At 41.4% G+C, this 21677-nt stretch overlaps 1 protein-coding gene across 1 annotated transcript in view; it reads right to left on the bottom strand.

Moving 5' to 3' along the window:
* The window catches only part of CFAP61 (cilia and flagella associated protein 61), a 612448-nt gene that overhangs the window by 522164 nt on the left and 68607 nt on the right, over positions 1–21677 (bottom strand). Inside the window, 2 exon segments of the mRNA XM_082249457.1 lie at positions 6457–6610; positions 20828–20960. Coding sequence (XP_082105583.1) covers positions 6457–6610; positions 20828–20960 — 287 coding nt within the window.

The following is a 21677-nucleotide window of genomic DNA, read 5'->3' as shown; positions in this document are numbered from 1 at the left end:
CATTCACATGCATTGCTGCAGCTCGGCCCTGCCCCCTCTTTCACCTCATTGACTCAAAGGCTCCCACTGCTGTTTCAGCCAATGAGGAGGGAAAGTCCATTGGCACATCACTGGATTGAGATGGGGCTCAGGTAAGTACTGGGAAGGGGGCTGAGGGGGAGCTGCATAGAGTAGGTTTTTACCTTCATGCATAGAATGCATGAAGGTAAAAAAAAAAAAAAAAAACGTGAGCCACTTTAATGCCAAAAAGAGAAAGAAGTATTTACAGATCAACTAGAGTGCACCTTGACACAAAATGGTGGAACTCAATCCTAAAGATTGTAGATCAAGAAGCTGGTATACCCTTGCTGAGTCCATCAAGGAGCAAATGTGTAACAGTGTTTCTGAAAGAAGGTCGGTGAGAGATAGACTCTCGCTGCCTAAAACACATCCAGACAATGGTTTCTGAAATGCAGAGACAACCAGATTTAGTTTCCTAGGAATCAATGAAGAATGAACAAGGAAAGCTACATGCGTGATTACCTGAAAAAAGTTTTAAATCAAGTTAAAGACCAATGAGCTTTGGAACAAGCCCTTGTCCAGACCCACCTTCAGGATGGAGAGCATTTGTCCCACAGGGAACAATTCCTCAGTGCGTGTAATAGCTGCAAGCCAAAGTCAATCAGAATAATTCCTTCTTCAGATTATACATAGAACATAGAATCCATATCTAATAATGATGCTTAGGGGGATCCTGATAGAACCAGAGAAGACCAGTGTGTCTGTGTCAAATTTTGCAATGACTATCCATTATTCCTCTACAATCTAAATCACAGAGAAGCTGTGCTGTATGGCACGGACAGGGTGCTGGAGGTAATGAGCAATGCCAAGTCTGATGATTAGCATGCGTCTGGATATGCTTTACTGTCAACCTGTCTACATTTTTGTAGATAGGTTTAAAACCTGAGGCAAATGCCAGTAATAATAGACTGATTTTAAACTGTAGTTAGGAACGTTGTGAAAGCTGCATTTGAATTCACCGCTGTTGAGTAACAATCTGCCGGATCTTATTTGTGTGCAGTCCCTCCTGCATTAGAGCTGCATCAGCAATAGCTAGGGAGAAGGACGGAGCATATTAAAAAAAAAACAATTCCTCTAGTATAGCCCCAGAAGCAAAGAAGAGGGCTCCCCAAGAGGCAAACTTACAAAGTATATAAAGTGTAAGGCTGGCCAAAGATGGCAGACAGTGTTGACAGGGGAATCCCTACCGCCAAGCCACTTTGCTCCCCCAGCGGGAAGCTGTCCCCACTAGGAGAACCTCAGTGAGAACCTCAACCTCCTGGAGGATCCACCTTGCAATCGCCAGTATAATATATAACTTCAGAATCCTTAGCCAGCCCCACGTTCCTCAGCAGTGTAAAGTAAAGGAATGGCCAATATAGTGAAGTACGTACATGCAATATTTATTGAAATAAGGTAGATACACTTACATTTAGCAGGAAAAAAACAGGCATTGGATCAAACAAATACTGGGGATATCGGGTGGCGCTTCCACATCTCAATGCGTCTCATCCGGTCCCAGAAATAACATGGGACCTAGGAGTGCAATCACACTGCCATGTTATTTCTGGGACCGGATGAGACGCATTGAGATGTGGAAGCGCCACCCGATATCCCCAGTATTTGTTTGATCCAATGCTTGTTTTTTTCCTGCTAAATGTAAGTGTATCTACCTTATTTCAATAAATATTGCCTGTACGTACTTCACTATATTGGCCATTCCTTTACTTTACACTGCTGAGGAACGTGGGGCTGGCTAAGGATTCTGAAGTTATATATTATACTGGCGATTGCAAGGTGGATCCTCCAGGAGGGCTCTAATATACTCTGGAATATTGACTTTTGATGAATATCATTCTGCTTACACTGACCCCCTATAACTAAGGGGTCGGTGATTTCTGGTAAGCCTTTTCACACATTGGGTGTCCATGTGGTGAAGGGATTGAAGATCTGGTTGTGTGTGGAAGAATCCTTTGGAGACTGCACTGAAGTCTGTTGGTGCATGGGACTCTATATGCGATTTTTTCACTTAATGCTGCTGCATTTTATATTTATTTTCACTGTGCATGGGACTTTATATGTGATTTATTTCACTTATTGTTGTTGCACTTTATATTCACCACCGTTAATGCACTTTATATTTATATTCATATCAATTGTTATTAGTGATTTATTTTTAATATATATACTATTACCCGTTAATGGTTCACTATATTAAAACACTACACTTAGTGCACTTTAGATGAGCGCGGCTCTGTACACCTCTATAGGTGTATTTAAACCACTGTCACAGGGAAAGCACCATTATAAACCTGCACCTGTTGGCTGACTAAAGAGACTTTCAGGAATTTCAGTTAAATAGTTAGCCTGGTTGAAAAAAGTCCATCTAGTTCAACCAATAAAAGTGGAAAAAAAACACAAAAATCAGAAAATCCCATATACACAATTCTATACCCATGGTTGATCAAGAGGAGGGCAAAAAAAAAAAAAAAAAAAAGGCAAAGCATGATCCAGTTTGCTCCAGTGGGGGGGGGGGGGGGGGGGGAATTCCCAAGTGGCAAATCAGATATTCCCTGGATCAACCTTACCTATAAATGTTAGTATCCAGTTATATTATGTACATTTAGGAAAGAATCCAGGCTTTTTTTTTTAAAACAATCTACTGAACTTGCCAGAATCAGCGAGTTTATTCCACATTTTCACAGCTCTTACTGTGAAGAAACCTTTCCGTATTTGGAGATGAAATCTCTTTTGCTCCAGACGTAAAGAGTGCACCCCTTGTCCTCTGTGAAGACTTTAAAGTGAATAACTCAACACCAAGTTCACTGTATGGACCACTTACTATCAATGTTCCCTCTAATTTTTTACTGTGCTGAGCAAATAAAAAAATTTCTGAGCGCAAACCTTTAGATTGAGCAATGGGGGGGGGGGGGGGACGTCAATGCAGAGTGACCAGCTTGCCCCAATCAACTGCAGAGTGCCACAGCAATGCCCCCAATAAACTGCAGAGTGCCACAGCAATGCCCCCAATAAACTGCAGAGTGCCACAGCAATGCCCCCAATAAATTGCAGAGTGTCACAGCAATGCCCCCAATAAATTGCAGAGTGTCACAGCAATGCCCCCAATACATTGCAGAGTGTCACAGCAATGCCCCCAATAAACTGCAGAGTGCCACAGCAATGCCCCCAATACATTGCAGAGTGCCACAGCAATGCCCCCAATACATTGCAGAGTGCCACAGCAATGCCCCCAATAAACTGCAGAGTGCCACAGCAATGCCCCCAATAAATTGCAGAGTGTCACAGCAATGCCCCCAATAAACTGCAGAGTGCCACAGCAATGCCCCCAATAAACTGCAGAGTGCCACAGCAATGCCCCCAATAAATTGCAGAGTGTCACAGCAATGCCCCCAATAAAATGCAGAGTGCCACAGCAATGCCCCCAATAAACTGCAGAGTGCCACAGCAATGCCCCCAATAAATTGCAGAGTGCCACAGCAATGCCCCCAATAAAATGCAGAGTGCCACAGCAATGCCCCCAATAAATTGCAGAGTGCCACAGCAATGCCCCCAATAAACTGCAGAGTGCCACAGCATTGCCCCCAATAAACTGCAGAGTGCCACAGCAATGCCCCCAATAAAATGCAGAGTGCCACAGCATTGCCCCCAATAAAATGCAGAGTGCCACAGCATTGCCCCCAATAAACTGCAGAGTGCCACAGCAATGCCCCCAATAAATTGCAGAGTGCCACAGCAATGCCCCCAATAAACTGCAGAGTGCCACAGCATTGCCCCCAATAAACTGCAGAGTGCCACAGCAATGCCCCCAATTAACTGCAGAGTGCCACAGCAATGCCCCCAATAAATTACAGAGTGCCACAGCATTGCCCCCAATACATTGCAGAGTGCCACAGCAATGCCCCCAATAAACTGCAGAGTGCCACAGCAATGCCCCCAATAAATTGCAGAGTGCCACAGCAATGCCCCCAATAAACTGCAGAGTGCCACAGCAATGCCCCCAATAAACTGCAGAGTGCCACAGCATTGCCCCCAATAAATTGCAGAGTGCCACAGCAATGCCCCCAATAAAATGCAGAGTGCCACAGCATTGCCCCCAATAAAATGCAGAGTGCCACAGCATTGCCCCCAATAAACTGCAGAGTGCCACAGCAATGCCCCCAATAAATTGCAGAGTGCCACAGCAATGCCCCCAATAAACTGCAGAGTGCCACAGCAATGCCCCCAATAAACTGCAGAGTGCCACAGCAATGCCTCCAATAAATTGCAGAGTGCCACAGCATTGCCCCCAATACATTGCAGAGTGCCACAGCAATGCCCCCAATAAACTGCAGAGTGCCACAGCAATGCCCCCAATAAATTGCAGAGTGCCACAGCAATGCCCCCAATAAACTGCAGAGTGCCACAGCAATGCCCCCAATAAACTGCAGAGTGCCACAGCAATGCCCCCAATAAACTGCAGAGTGCCACAGCAATGCCCCCAATAAAATGCAGAGTGCCACAGCAATGCCCCCAATACATTGCAGAGTGCCACAGCAATGCCCCCAATAAAATGCAGAGTGCCACAGCATTGCCCCCAATACATTGCAGAGTGCCACAGCAATGCCCCCAATAAATTGCAGAGTGCCACAGCAATGCCCCCCCGCGACCCCGTGCACTTACCTCACGGACGGTCACGGCACTCTGTCTTCAGTCCCCGGCTTCCAGCTTCCCGCGTCTCCATCCTCCCGAGTCCCGGCGCCTCCTCCTCGGCCAATGGCATGAAGTTGGCCTTTCGGCCAATCAGGAAGCGGGAGGACCCGCTCCCTGATTGGCCAGGAGGAGGACCCGTATGACAATAGCGAATTTTCATTCGCTATTGTCACACGATGGGCGTGCTCTCGGGGTGCACGCTCTGCTCCCTGGCCGCTCCGTCTGTGGCTGCGCCGTCTAACTAGGTGCTTGCGCGGGACGTAATTTCCACTGCGCGTCCGCGCACGCGCGCACCTTAAAGGGAACACTGCTTACTATGTATTTATACGTGTTGATCATATCCACCCTTAATCTCCTCTTCTCAAGAGAGAATAAATTCAGTTCCTCTAATCTATCCTCATAGCTGAGCTCCTCCATGCTTCTTATCAGTTTAAATAAAATAATGAATGAGGTGACTTACTACCCCTACACTTGTGCAAAAGAAATTACCCCAAAAAAATATTATTAAGTTATATACATAAATCAGCACATCATAAAGCAAAAGGCTTAACAAATAAACAAAAAAATTATAATGACCACGCTTCCAGTACACAATGATATCTTAAATATATTAAAACAAAAAATATATAAAAATGTGATAAGTAAAAACAAGGTGCTCAAAAGTCCCAGTTAATGTTGCAAACGACACAATCCCCAATGTATTCAATCTCCTCCAAGACCATCCAAACCAAAGAAATCACCCGTGAACTTGTGAGTCCCTCCTCCACATTCACATGCACAAAGCACTCACCAGATGGTTTTGACACCAATTACAGGTAGTTAAACTCAGCATTAATGGTATTCCATAAACATCCAGAAGAGCCTGTCAGTATGGGTACAGATGCTCGGAGTACGATATAAGTGAAAAAAGAAATAGGCTTCTCATAGCGTAATACAACTAAACAATTTATTGAGCAATAAAAATTACACTTACGATAGTTGAATGTTCTCAAGCATTAAAAAAGGAGGGGACTTATCAGTTTGGTTGCCCTTCTCTACACTTTCTCCAGTTCCCTGATATCCTTTTTGTGAACTGGTGCCCAAAACTTAACTGCATATTCCAGAGGTCTTACTAATGATTTGTACAGGGGTAAAATAATATCTCTTTATTTGGAGTCCATGTCTGTCTTAATTCAAGAAAGGATTTTGCTTGCTTTGGAAAACGCAGCTTGGCATTGCATGCTTATATTAAGCTTTTGATCTACCAGAACACCTAGATCCTTCTCCACCATTGATTCCCCCACACAGCATGAATCTACCAGCCTTTGTTGGCTGACTAGAGAGACTTCCAGGATTTAACATATCCAGCATGAATCTACCAGCACCTATTGATAGTAGAAATATCTTCCAAACGAGCAAAGAACAGCAGAGCTGAAGAAAACACATTCACTCTCCTAAGTACACTAACAAAAAATTGAGGCATGATGGTTGTGGATTGTGTTTTCCTGTGTTTTCCAATAGTTTTTGGTTGCCAGTGCCTCTTTCTCCTGTAGGCAGCAGTGTAACCTGACAATCAAAGAATTCTTGTGCCCAGCAATGCTTCAAAGGGGCGATAAAGAAAATACATATTTTTATCCTAATTTATCTATTAACCAATACAGAGCTTTATTAATTTGTGTATTCTACATCTGCCTGGAATTCATTTTTAAGACTAGGAGATAGTCCTACCTTTCTCTGAGGCTGTTTCCTCCTTTTCCTTTAGAACATCTTCAGGGTGCGGCTTGCAGAGACCATGAAAAGGTCCCAGGTCAAAGGAATCTTGCAGCAACTTGACATTGACCTCACAACTCACACTCATGAAACCCACTGCAGTGCCATGATCCTAGAGAAAGAATCAAAAAGACAAATGCTGTTAAATCTACCTACAAAAATATATTAAGAGGAATTCATGCCTCAACAAATGTCACAACAAATGTCAGTGCAGATGACAAATTCATGTACCAAGTTGGGTAGGCGGAGCCTGATGGACATTCGGAAACACTAGTTCCACATCAGGTCCAGTCCTCTTGCAATTGACAGCAGGTGGATCCATGGCCAACAGACAGCCTGCTATTAGCTATAGAATCCACCCACTGCCTGCTGTCAACCAAGAGGATGTTGCTGAAAGCCTCCCAGCTGTTACAGTTCACCTGCACCATCACAGGAGCAAGCTCCTTCTCTGATTCATACCTCCTCACATGCGTTTTCTCCCCTCTGACCCAGTATCTCTGAGCTCAGTGTTTGGGAGCTTACTCTTGTTATGGAACAGTAACATCTGGGAGTCTCTCAGCAATATACTAGCAACAAGGCAGGACAGGAAGGTACAATTTCAGGGAGTTTTTTGGCCAGGCTTTGGGAGGTACCTAAATGGTCTAAACTTATAGGAAGGGCATTATTGAACTTTGGTCAAAGCGACGCAGCAGTTTGTTTTTACCTAAAGACACCCCTTACCTGCATAGGCAGTTTTTAGTAAAGGTGAACTATGCCTTTAGGAGCTACTTGTATGCCACATGTATTGGTAAAACTAACCAAAGCAGTGGCAGAGATTTTTAATCTGATGCAAGTCATTTTAAAGGACCATACCTTATACCCAGTATAAGTTAATGCTGCAGAGTATTTCTACAGCATAACAGCTCTTGCAATAGACATAGTTAGGTTGACTTCATAGGCTTACAGTATATACACAATGAAAAGCCAAAATGGCTGTACTGATTACAAACGCTATCAATTTAATAATATTTATATTTATGTGGAGGGCTCTTTCACACGGCCGCTCCGTATGTCCGTATTTCATTCCATTTTTTTGCGGATGAAAAACTGACATAATGTACTGTATGTCAATGGGATTGCAGATGTCAGTGGATGACCATCCGCTGACATCCGATTTTCAGCCTTTCAGTTCTGTTCCGTTTTTTGGAACGGAACAGAACCCTATTTTTCTTCCGTTAAAAAAACGGAACGGATGCAAAATCGGATGTCAGCGGTGTCATCCGCTGACATCCGCAATCCCCATAGACATACATTATGTCTGTATATCATCCGCAAACGGATGGGATGATATGCGGACATACGGAGCGGATGACACAAGTGTCGTCCGTGTCCATGAAAAAAATGTGCCACAGCGGAATAAAAAATCAGAGCGGCCGTGTGAAAAAGCCCTAGCTGTAATTGTACAATAATTACTGTTTCTTTTTACATTTCAAGGAAAATTTCACCCAAACCTGGTTATCTAGTCTTTGGTAGATGCTGGAGACTACCACCTAGGGGTTTCTTATAATCCTTGAAGAACTCCTGAGATCTCTGCACTTGGGTTAGATAGACCTTCACAGCTGCTATAGATAGGTGTGTCACTTTTTACCTAAGGATTTGGGAGTTTCCCTTTTATTTTATACTATGAAGCGAGAACACCCCAAGTTGGACATGAACAATGGAAATACTACAAGGAGGGCAGGAAAAAGAGACAGCGACTATGGCACGGAAATATACAAGTAGCTAGCAGGCAACTCAGAAGAAAACACTATCTATAAATGCAATATCAGATCTAAGTGAGCTGCCCTTTTAAGTGTAACTCCAGAAACCCCCCCAAACAAACTTTTCTCCATATGGTCAGTGTATACAATCTTCGTGTTTCAGGTAACAATAGATCTTGGCTGAATCACAAGTTACTCTGTGTACCTTCTGGAGACATAAACAGGTAGATGTTCCTATGGGAATTCTTACCTTCTATTTCATTGTTTTCATAAAACATTAGGAATTAAAAATTCAGCAACAAGATCGAAACCAAACATAATTACTGCTGCAATTGGGTAGAGCTGGACATTTGTGTGCAGAAACCTTAGTACAGTACTGGAGACTCTAGGAGATAAAATATATCAGTTTTAAAGTGGTTGTAAACCCTTACATATGCCCAGTGAAATGACTGGCCTCAGGTGATACACAGAGATTAAACAAAACCCTCCTACATAAGTTGTACCGGTTTGTCTAAAGTCTTCTCTTCTCTATGTCCTTTCAAAGTGCTAAATTTTTAAGCTTGTCTGAGAGTTCAGAAAAAAGGGGTCGGAAAGCTGAAAGTAAGGAGTGAGGAGAGCTTTGATAGGTGATTGAAAGGAAGGGACACACCCCCCTTCCCACAACACACAGTAACAGAGCTGAGGCTGTCAAGTTGGAGATCCCCGCCCTGTCACCTTTTTTCTCTTGGCTTCAGGAAAAATTTGTCAGACGTGATTCATGCTAGTAGAAGAGGAACTAAGCAGCAGAGAGAACTTACTCTTAGTGCTTTTAATTGAGACAAGTAAACACTTTAGAGGGATATGCTTTGTTCATATTTCATGTCTGAGCTTTACAACCACTTTAACTGAAGCTAGAGTACCAGTTTTGGGCGGATTGGCATTTTTAAAGGAAACCTCTCCTGCAAGAAACACGGAGGGTGCCATTGATGACCCCTCATTCTGCAAATGCTAGTTTCCTAGCCATCATGCTGGTCCTTCAATACTTTGAATAAATGTTCCAGAAGATGGCTAAAGATCACATGTTCTCACCTTGCTAAGACTTTTTTGATATTCTGCGTACATGTACTAGTGTACTAGGACGTACTGAAGTCTGACTAATAGCATATACTCTTAGGAATATATTTATTTTTAGTTTCTATATTACACTGTATATAAGCAGTGAGATATATATATATATATAGATAGATAGATAGATAGATAGATAGATAGATAGATAGATAGATAGATAGATAGATAGATAGATAGATAGATAGATAGATAGATAGATAGATGAGTAGATGACAAATACAGCTATTTTTTGGTTGTTGGCCATTGTCAGTGCAATTCATGGACACACTGGCTACTATGAAGTAGGCCTAGGGGAACAACCAGAAAGTAAAGTAATACCAGAGAGGATATAATGAGGTAAGTCAAAGGAACCAAGTATCCCTTCATTAAACCTGTGTGAAGCCCATCAGACCTTCCTAAAATAGAAAAGATCTACATGTCTCACGTCTATCACAAATTCCAGTCTGTGAACTGAAATGCTAATGGCCAAGAAGCCTGAAATAGATGTATGCAGTTTGGAATACACAGTTATAAAATATCAGTCTCTATCTATGCTATATGTGCTAAGTTCTAAAGTTCTAAAGCTGTTCTAAATGTACAGTTGGCCTAGGGGCTTAAATAGTTGTTTTGCATAACTCGTCTAGTCCTACTCCTGAAGAGAGAGCAGCATAAGCCCAAGAGTCTAAGAAGACATGGAGTCCATCAGTGAACGAAAGAGAAATAAAGATGTCCTCTGTTTTAAGAAGGCTGTTTTGTGCTGATTTATTGAAGAGCTTTTTGCTTTCTTCTGGCCTACTTCAACATAACCTGTCTGGTTATTTCTTCATGTTGGACTAGGAATTCTGGTAAAGCTTATTCCCATTTAATAATAAATAGGCAAGCAAGCACATAAAGTATATGTGGCCTGTGAATGTACCCTATCAGTTCAGCATTTGTGATATTATTATTTCCTAGGAATCTGACTTACAGAAAACTGGACTACTCTACTGAAAAGCTGCCTTTTATTTTTTTGGTAAAGGAACATGTTATAATGAATCAAAAATCTGATAACAATGGCCATCAGAAAAAAAGTGTCAAATCACTTCCCCCATTTATACTATTTCATATTTTTATAACCCAAACAAGTAACAATCTGGTTGTCATATAAATAAATCAAATGTGGAATCCAACCCAAGAATGTTGCCTTGTTGTCCCTCTCTCGGATAAACTGACTGGCAGTTTGTGCCTAATGTGAACAAAGGCTAGGGTATAGCAGTTCTTTGGCTATTGTGTAATTTGAGGCCAACACTCAGCAAAGGCTGATTAACCAATCCATCTACCATATGTGAAAAGAGGACTTGCCAGCTTTATACTCTGCAGGAAAAACTGGCATTAGCTTTGGCTCACTTGGGCTAATCTATCCAATTTACAACTGTGGTGGCAAGAATCTACGGTTATTGCTAAAATGTCTTTTTTTGCCCAATCCAGATCTGGAAGCTTGTGACATGAATCTATTATTTATTGTGTTGCTGTTTGCAATTAGCTAGTAAGCAAATGACTAATTTTCTGTTATAATTAGCTCCAAAACAAAATGCAAAAATATATGGTTAAGAAGTCACTACTAGGAATGTATTTGGTAAGAAAGAAAAACAAAGAGCAAAAACTACAAAAGCAGTAGTATTGCACATAAATCATGTACGTGCTCTGCACATATTTTTAGATAATACAAGTTAAATGTATATACAGTATATGTATAAAAACAGTTATCAACAAGGGCTTGTTACTGCTGGGCACTCTGCCTCTGCCCTGAATTTTTTGGAATTAATTTCTCCAGGGTGCTTGCAGCTACAGAGGTCAATGATGGCTCGTTTTAAAACCCATTTACTGTTTGTTACACACAAGTAAATACTTGAATGTCCATAGCTTTGCAACTGGTTGACTTAAGTAAACCTGTCTGTAAGCAGGGCTCAAGTGCCATTTCCAAAACTCTTTCCCTGCAGTTACCAGGTCCAGACAGTGGACTGTACTTCTTACCAAGAAGTGCAGTAAGGTGCAGTAGCTGCAAGTACTCCATTCAAGTACAACATTTTAAGTACAGTGAAGAGATATTGCAGGAGACTGAAGAGATTGAAGAGATACTGATAGAGATTGGCTTGGAGTTTGCAACTGACTCATCTTTTTTTTGCTGACCATTGCTTGAGAAGAGGTAAGGAATTTGGTCAGGTGTTTGCTATTGTGCATTTGCTAATGAGACCAGCTCATTAAGGTGTTACATTTGTTGCTGGGGGAGAAGCTGTGAAGGAGTGTGTGTATATTTAGAGACATACTCATTAGCTGGCCTAATTCAATATCTGCAAGTACTCCATTCAAGTACAACATTTTAAGTACAGTGAAGAGATATTGCAGGAGATAGTCAGGAGGTAGGCTGGAAGGTGGAAAAAATAAAAAAAAAGGTAAGATTTGTTTGACTTAAATTTACAATTTTTTTTTCTCCTCTTTAAAATGGCAGACTTGGTTCAGTGCAGGAATTGTTGTGCATTTATTTCATGTTCCACTCTTTGGAGATTCGGATGCTGTCAGATCTGTAGGCAATTCTCCTTACTGCAGCAGGAAATTGCATTTTTGAAATCAGAGATATTTAAATTATCTGTTAAACAAACTCCAGCTGGGACTGCTGCAATGCCACTGCCACAGAGGACCCCCAGAAATGACAGATGGGTTACTGTAGGTTCTGGAAGACTTAGAGTGGTGGATAGAAGACATGTCCCACAGTCGGTGGTTCTCCATAATTCATTTGCAGCACTCTCAGAATGTAAGGACAACATGGATATGGACTCAAGCACAGAGGGTGAGAAACCATCGACTCCTATGTCTAATGTATGCAAGACTGCAGCCAAGGACAAAAAAGATAAAGTGAAGTCTCAAAGGAAGCAGCTGTTGCTGGGTGATTCAATCATAAGAAGTGTGGAGCTTAAAGAAAATGGTTTTGTGAGATGTCTCCCTGGTGCTACTGCTAGACGAGATAGAAGACGTATTATTAATATTGTTAAGCAAGCAAAGCAGGAAGGGGACGTGGATGTTCTTGTCCATCTAGGGACAAATGACCTGGCTTGCAATGAAGTGTCAAGGTGAAAAAATCTTTTATCACACTTGGTAATGACGTACAGGATTTTGCATCCACCATTTCATTTTCTGAAGTTCTGCCTGTGCATAATGTTCAGAATGATAGGCAGAGACGCATAAAGGAGTTCAACATATGGCTTAGTAAATGGTGTCAAGAGCAAGGATTTGGCTTTGTTTCTCATGATAGCTCTACTTGGAATAGAAAGGAACTGTACAAAAAAGATGGTTTGCATCTTTCTCTCAAAGGAACAAATGTACTTAGTGAACAACTCCAAGAATTTGCGAAAGAGTATTTAAACTAGGAAGGGGGGGAGGGCAAAAGAGTGAAAATACAAGAGTCCAATTGCCCCCCGAAACAATGCCAGAACAGGTCAGAAGCACAGAGGTTAAGAAATGACAAGCTCAGAGTCCTGTCTACAAATGCTCACAGTTTAGGTAAAAAAATCAATGAACTTGGGTCAATAATGGCATCTGAGAATGTAGATTTAGTGGCTGTTACGGAGACATGGTTTAATGAAAGAAATGAATGAGACATAACCATACCAGGGTACTCTTTATACAGAAGAGACAGAGAAGGCAAGAAAGGAGGAGGAGTGGCCCTGTGTGTGAAAGATAGCATTAAATCTAACCTAATACAAGTTGGTGAGGCCAACATAGAGTCAGTTTGGGTTACGTTGCAGTTTGCTAATCATGCAGTAACTCGTGTAGGTGTGATATATAGACCACCTGGTCAAGTTGAAGAACTAGATGATCTACTAGTTGAAGAAATAGCTAAAATGACAATGAAAGGAGAAGTTATCATTATGGGAGATTTCAATCTTCCAGATATAAACTGGAAAACCAAAATAGCAAGTTCTACCAGGAGTACAGATATTCTAAATTCCCTACTGGGGTTGTCTCTGCAACAAGTGGTTGAGGAGCCAACCCGGAGGGAGGCCATTTTGGATTTGGTATTCACAAATGGGGATTCGGTATATGATGTCATTGTAGGCGAAACCTTGGGATCTAGTGATCACCAGTCAGTGTGGTTTAATATAAGAACTGTGAAAGAGTCACACCACACAAAAACAAAAGTTTTAGATTTTAGAAAAACAGACTTTTCAAAAATGAAATTAGTCATAAATGAGTCCTTATCAGACTGGAACGGATTACATGGAGTCCAGGAGAAATGGGACTACTTAAAAGGTGCATTATTGAAGGCAACAGAAAATTGCATTAAACTTGTCAATAAAAGCAAAAAAAGGAAGAGACCACTGTGGTACTCAGCAGAAGTGGCCCAAATCATTAAAAATAAAAAGCTAGCATTTTGTAATTATAAAAAACCCAGAGCAATGAAGATAAGGAAATCTACAAGATTAGGCAGAAAGAGGCCAAGCAAGTTATAAGAACTTCTGAAGCGCAGGCAGAAGAAAAACTAGCTCAGTCTATGAAAAAGGGGGATAAGACATTCTTCAGATATATAAATGAAAAAAGGAAATTAAAACAAGAAATAACTAAATTAAAAACAAAGGACGGAAGGTATGTAGAAGAGAATAAAGGGCTAGCCGACTGCCTTAATGAATACTTCTGTTCAGTTTTTACAGAAGAAAAAGAAGGAGAAGGACCTCCACTTGAAAGGATGACTAATGAATCGTTTGATGCATGTGTCTTTACAGAGGAAGACGTTCTAAGATTGCTGTCTAAAGTGAAGACAAATAAGTCACAGGGTCCTGATGAGATACACCCAAAATTATTAAAAGAGCTTAGTGGTGAGCTGGCAAAACCATTAACAGATTTATTTAACCAATCATTAGTAACAGGAGTCGTCCCGGAAGATTGGAAATAGGCAAATGTCGTGCCCATTCACAAGAAAGGTAGTAGGGAGGAATCGAGCAACTATAGACCAGTGAGTCTGACATCAATAGTAGGCAAATTAATGGAAACCCTATTAAAGGATAGGATTGTGGAACATCTTAAATCCCATGGATTGCAAGATGAAAAACAACATGGGTTTACTTCAGGGAGATCATGTCAAACAAATCTTATAGATTTTTTTGACTGGGTGACTAAAATAATAGACGGTGGAGGTGCAGTAGACATTGCATATCTAGATTTTAGTAAGGCTTTTGACACTGTCCCACATAGAAGACTTATCAATAAACTGCAGTCATTGAGCATGGACTCCCATATTGTTGAGTGGATTAGGCAGTGGCTGAGTGACAGACAACAGAGGGTTGTAGTCAATGGAGAACATTCAGAACAAGGTCATGTTACCAGTGGGGTACCTCAGGGATCTGTACTGGGACCAATTTTGTTTAATATCTTCATAAGTGATATTGCAAAAGGCCTCGATGGTAAGGTTTGTCTTTTTGCTGATGACACAAAGATATGTAACAGGGTTGATGTTCCTGGAGGGAAACGCCAAATGGAAAAGGATTTAGGAAAACTAGAAGAATGGTCAGAACTCTGGCAACTGAAATTTAATGTGGATAAGTGCAAGATAATGCACCTGGGGCGTAAAAACCCAAGGGCAGAATATAGAATATTTGACACAGTCCTGACCTCAGTATCCGAGGAAAGGGATTTAGGAGTAATTATTTCAGAAGACTTAAAGGTGGGAAGACAATGTAATAGAGCAGCAGGAAATGCCAGCAGAATGCTTGGATGTATAGGGAGAGGTATAAGCAGTAGAAAGAGAGAAGTGCTTATGCCGCTGTACAGAACACTGGTGAGACCTCACTTGGAGTATTGTGCGCAGTACTGGAGGCCATATCTCCAGAAGGATATAGATACTCTAGAGAGAGTTCAGAGAAGAGCTACTAAACTAGTACATGGATTGCAGGAAAAAACTTACCAGGAAAGGTTAAAGGACCTTAACATGTATAGCTTGGAAGAAAGAAGAGACAGAGGGGATATGATAGAAACTTTTAAATACATAAAGGGAATCAACTCGGTAAAGGAGGAGAGCATATTTAAAAGAAGAAAAACTACCACAAGAGGACACAGTTTTAAATTAGAGGGGCAAAGGTTTAAAAGTAATATGAGGAAGTATTACTTTACTGAGAGAGTAGTGGATGCATGGAATAACCTTCCTGCAGAAGTGGTAGCTGCAAATACAGTGAAGGAGTTTAAGCATGCATGGGATAGGCATAAGGCTATCCTTCATATAAGATAGGGCCAGGGACTATTCATAGGATTCAGATATATTGGGCAGACTAGATGGGCCAAATGGTTCTTATCTGCCGACACATTCTATGTTTCTATGTTTCTATGCTGTCAGTGTCCTTTCCTTTGTTGGGCTTGCTGCACAAGAAGCTATGTAACTTCCTCTTTGTGCTGGAATGAGCAATGGTGAGTTGACCACTGCTGCGTTTTTACTGCATTTTTACCTCAGGTGGTGCTGGGGCTGCCACTAGAGGGAACCCTGGAGGGAACTGGTTTGTATGAGCTCCAATGACACCTTGAGGAAACTTGTGCCTTGCATGGGCCCTGGATCCCAGTGAGACTGCAGTAACCATCTTAGGCAGAGATGCACCATCAATAATGCAACATGCCCCAGTGTGGGAGCATAATTAAGGAGGACAGTACCTTTTACTCAGTAAAAAGAGACAGATCTTTTGGGCTGAACTCCTGTCACCCATTCTGCTATGAGGCTGTTAAAGTGTATGCACTTTAAACAAGTTTGGAAAAAAAAGTGAATGCAGTCACCACATTAAAGGAATGGTAAGCAGCAATATATACATTTGTTCTTGGGTTTAGATACCTTTATAAGCACAAACTCCTATTCAGTAAATACTGTACTGGCAGAATTAGGTGCTCGTAATGAGCACACAACCAAGACAACCACTGCATTAAAAAACTGCCAAACCTAGATGCTTTTCCCCTGTGTTGAAGAATGCCTGTTCCAGACGAGGCTGTGTGGGGACTGTCCAAATGAATGCACTTGTAAGATGCATTCATTTGGCGTTTTGCCGTGCTGGGAATATCAGCAGCAGGAATCTATTGATTCCTGCTGCTGGGATTGACAGCTGTGTGCAGATAGCAGTAGCCATTGAGGCTGTACACTACAATGACAGGCTGTCGGTGGACGCAGCTATTTGTGCCTGTTCGCCTGTTCAGTGATAACCTGCCATGTGGATTACAACGTTCTATCTGTCTCCCTCTCTCAGGTGTGCTCTTTTGTGGTCAACATGTCTCCAATGGAGACTACAACACAATATGCATCCATGATCCATTGCATTGCTGAATTGCATGCATGTAGACATTAACTGGTTGTAAAGAGACTGAAGGAGATCAGCTGCAATGAGATGCAACAAAGAATGAATAAAGGTGTTTATAATATGCAATGAAATAATAGTAGTGGTGGGACCCTCAAGGTGTATATATTCAGCAGGCACCGTGTGAAAGACTTAAAGATCTCCCCCCTTCATCTCCTCCAAGGAGGTAGGAGGGGACAGAGAGATAAAATGGAACTTTAAATGGGCCGGCAGAGAGAGTACAGTGACAGTCAATATCAATATAAAAATAAGTCGTTGTTAACAAAGTTAAAAAACACAATAAAATTCAGCGCCATGTGTCCAAATCAATAAACATGTATATAATAAATGGCGTAAAATGGATCAAGGCGTTTCGCAAACAAGTCGCTTCCTCAGGTTCCTCACCTCTTGACAGTTTGTTTATTGTTTATCCAGTGGTAGGGATAGCAACACCTATAAATGAACCTAGCTCAGATATATAAAAGGATATGACAGGCACATCCTCTATAGGTCAAACATCCACACATGTCTTCAAGGTTCTTGCGTTAATCAAAAAAGATAGTAAGCCATGCCCCCTTGGGGTGCCATATTGGAAAGGAGATTTGCTGCCCAGGAGGGTGTGAATGGACAGGATTCTTTTGTGCTGCTGGTTCTATTACCCCTGGCCAGGTTTAAATGATATCACTGACTAATTGTGGTATCTCTCATGGGGGCGATGACATACTATCTTTTTTGATAAATAGTGCAACCTGCGCCAAAGGGGGCCCGGTGTGAGAGTATGGTTAAGGAGAGTGCCTTTACTTAGTAAAAAGAGACTCAGTATGTTTGACCTATAGGGGGGACGCCTATAAGGTCCTTTTGTATATCTGAGCTAATCGCTACCACTGGATAAACAACAAACATATTGTCAAAAGGCGTGAATCCTGAGGAAGCCATCTGTTCGCGAAAATTGTCGATCCATTTTACACAATTTATTATGTATGTAGCATTCTATTGGGTTTTGATATTTGTTAATAAAGATTAAATAAGTTTTCTATTTATTTAACTGTACTGTACCTTCTGGTGGCACATTTAGAGCCACATTTTATCTCTCTGTCCCCTCCTACCTCCTTGGTGGAGGTGAAGGGGGGAGATCTTTAAGATATTTATAATATGCAGACAAATGAAATGTCATTCAGTTAAACTGGAATTGCAGGCTTATTGCTAACTATGCTTAAACCTGCTCCCACCCCCTCCTAAATCTTATTCTAACTACCCTGTGAGAGGAAGATGCATATACTTACCTATTCTGGGGGGGGGGGGGGGTCGTCTTGTCAGGTGATCAGCTCTGAGCAGTGGCTTCAGTGTAGTGGAGGGATAGCCGACAATGGATGCCCCACAGTAAGCCTATGGTTGATGTCACCATAAAGACACTGAAGCCATTGTCGGCGATCTCCCTTCTCCCCTGAGATCATGTGACCAGACCGGTGCACCCTGAGAATAGGCAAGTATATGCATCTTCCTCTCACAGGGTAGTTAGAATATAATTTAGGAGGGGATGGGAGCAGGTCTAAGCATAGCCTAAAATTCCACATTAAAGTGTCTGTAACCATAAAAAATAAAAAAAAGATACTGTTCCTTTAAAACAGGATATACAGCATAGTGCTTGTACTGTGTAATTTGTCCCTTTCTGTGCTGTAAAATACCTGGTTGCTCCTGCCTGTCCCTGTGTCCCTCTTAGTGTACTGACCACAGTAATCATGGCTGCTGATTCATGATACCATGGTCAGTTTACGTGCCTCCGCCATCCCACAGTCTCTCCTTTCTCCCCCTCTCCTCCTCTCTCCCTACCTGTCAGCTCGGGAGTCTGTGTGTGTGTGTGTGAGCCAGCTTCTCCCTGCCCCTCCCCTCCCGCCACTATTCAGCTGTGGCTGTAAAAAAATCTTTAATCACAAATCCTGAAATCCCCTCTGTTACAGGAAGTTACACTGTGCAGTGTCTGTTTTTTATAAAAATATTCAGTGGAATACCTTATTTCAGAGCGCTGCTGTGCACTCGCGTGACCTCCCTCCGCTCTCCTCCTCTGCCATAAAGCCCCGACTGGTGGAGGGCTGCAGTGATGGTTGACTTTCTACAACTTTCTCCCATCTCCTGACTGCATCTCTGGAGCTCAGCCACAGTGATCTTTGGGTTCTTCTTTACCTCTCTCACCAAGGCTCTTCTCCCCCGATAGCTCAGTTTGGCCGGACGGCCAGCTCTAGGAAGGGTTCTGGTCGTCCCAAACGTCTTCCATTTGAGGATTATGGAGGCCACTGTGCTCTTAGGAACCTTAAGTGCAGCAGAAATCTTTTTGTAACCTTGGCCAGATCTGTGCCTTGCCACAATTCTGTCTCTGAGCTCTTCAGGCAGTTCCTTTGACCTCATGATTCTCATTTGCTCTGACATGCATTGTGATCTGGAAGGTCTTATATAGACAGGTGTGTGGCTTTCCTAATCAAGTCCAATCAGTATAATCAAACACAGCTGGACTCAAATGAAGGTGTAGAACCATCTCAAGGATGATCAGAAGAAATGGAAAGCACCTGAGTTAAATATGTGAGTGTCACAGCAAAGGGTCTGAATACTTAGGACCATGTCATATTTCAGTTTTTCTTTTTTAATAAATCTGCAACAATGTCAACAATTCTGTGTTTTTCTGTCAGTATGGGGTGCTATGTGTACATTCATGAGGAAGAAGAATGAACTTAAATGATTTTAGCAAATGGCTGCAATATAACAAAGAGTGAAAAATTTAAGGGGGTCTGAATACTTTCCGTACCCACTGTATATATATATATATATATATATATATATATATATATATATATATATACACTCACGCTATAGTGAAATAAAAGTGAAAAAGAGGAAATAATAGCAGCAGCTGTGCACCAAGCATAAATCACTTGTAAATGTGAAAAATATATTTTAAAAAAACAGCGCTGGCATCATGTAAACGTGTATATATGTATAAAATCCATATAAAGTGATGTTACACACACCCCCTTTTGTGTCCCTCCTTACCAGAAACAATGGACCCCCCCAGCAAGAACTCTCCAGTAGCCTCTACGATATTCCAGTAATCCTCAAGTGCAGAACAAAGAGAAGGAGCCAATAGTGAAGTACCGTAGGGTTGCAGTTTAATAGCGCAATAAAAACATACTTACAAAATGGTATTCATATAACAGGATGTAAACAGCAATGTGCTTCCGCGAACGCCATAACCACAATGCATTCCACGGCAACCGGAAGTGACATCATTATGTCACCGCGTTTCGCCCTCCCACAGGGCATCATCAAGGACCTCCGGGCCAGTACAGTGGTTATTCATCGCCTGTGTCCTGTGGATCTCGCAAGCTGCACTTTCTGAGAGGACGCCATATGATTTTCAGTCAGGATCTTAAAGCCACCGCCCAGCCATCATTCTGCTATAGGCCGGGCAGGGAAGGTGTTAAGGTGTTTTGGATAGAGTGAAGTGGGATTAGAACACCCTCTGTTGCCCCTTGGAAGACGTCCTGTCGGACAAAACGTATGTAGGGCAGAATTTAGCGGTGTCGTTATCACTTGGTTTACTAATAAATGTTTTTTTTTTTTTTTTCTTGCTCTTTCCTTGGTATATGTTTTTGCTGTTGAGAGCAGTACATTATAAGCGATCCAGTGACCACTTTTGGGGCATTCATGAGAGAGTGAGGCTTGCTAAGGTGCAATTGGAAGAGAGCTGGAGCCATCAATTTATCCATCCAAGTGGGAATCTGTCATCTTTTAAATGCTGATTTAGATCTCTTGAGTTGTGGGTGTCTAAGGATTTGGTAAGCGACATTATAATCACTTGGTGGTTGGTGCACAGCAGCTGCATGAAGATTTTGCAGACTTTTGGTGGGTATTTCATTTATAGGACTTTATTATTTTTTGATTTGTTTGTTATACATTCTATATATTGAATTAAATGTTTTTCTAACAGCGCAACGCTATTTATTTTTTGTCATTCAATATTTATCCGTGAATATCAGTAAGTGCTGCAGTCAGGTTTTTTACTTTCTCACGTATATTTAATTTGACTGAATAATTTGCCTACCGCGGGTTAAGCACAACATTGAAAAAAGCTAGCAGACATATAAATTACAACAAACAACAAATAATCAAGCTGACCTCACAGACGACAGCATGGTTCTGTTCATCTTGCGCTTTGATTAATTCTGCAAGAAAATATTCTCCATAGGTGGCTTTTAGGGTATCATTGTGACACATAAAAATTGGCATCAGGTCATCATGATCTTCCACCCTGAAAAAAAACAAAAACACTTGGTAAATATTTAAAGCGCATCTTGCCTTTCCACTTGACAACATAGCAATAAATCTAGGACACCCCAATCAACTCAATGTTGGTTGAGTCCCCATTGTACCTAACGATATATATATATATATACTGTATATACAGTGCTCAGCATAAAGGAGTACATCCCTTTGGAAAAGTAAGATTTTTTTTCAATATCTCAATGAACACAAGAACAATTTCCAAAGTTTTAACAAAACTGAGTTTTTTAGAACATTTGTTTAGCTTCATTACATGAAAGTAAGCTTGATTGAATAACTTAGACTACAACATCTTCAGTTTTACTCAAATTAGTTGATGCAAAAATGAATACACCCCACAACAAAAACTACTACATCTGGTATTTTGTATGACCTCCATGATTTGTAAGGACAGCACCAAGTATTCTAGGTATGGAATGGACAAGTTGGTGACATATTGGAGTTTATTTACTAAAGCTAGAGAGGGCAAAATTAGTCACAATTATGCAGAGAAACCAATCAGCTTCCAGGTTTTATTGCTAAAGTTCAATTAAACAAGCTGAGGTTAGAAGCTGATTGGTTTCTCTACAGCATTGTGACTGATTCTGTTCTCTCTAGCTTTAGTTAATAAACCTCTTTGCAACAAGTATCTTTTTCCATTCTTCAAGAACAACCTCTTTCAGAGCCTGGATGCTGGATGGAGAGT

Source organism: Pelophylax lessonae, assembly GCF_965119305.1.
Source record: "Pelophylax lessonae genome assembly, chromosome: 3".
Classification (NCBI taxonomy): Eukaryota; Metazoa; Chordata; class Amphibia; order Anura; family Ranidae; genus Pelophylax; species Pelophylax lessonae.
Note: the sequence above shows the minus strand (reverse complement) of the source record. Positions and strands in the feature narration are given on the sequence as shown.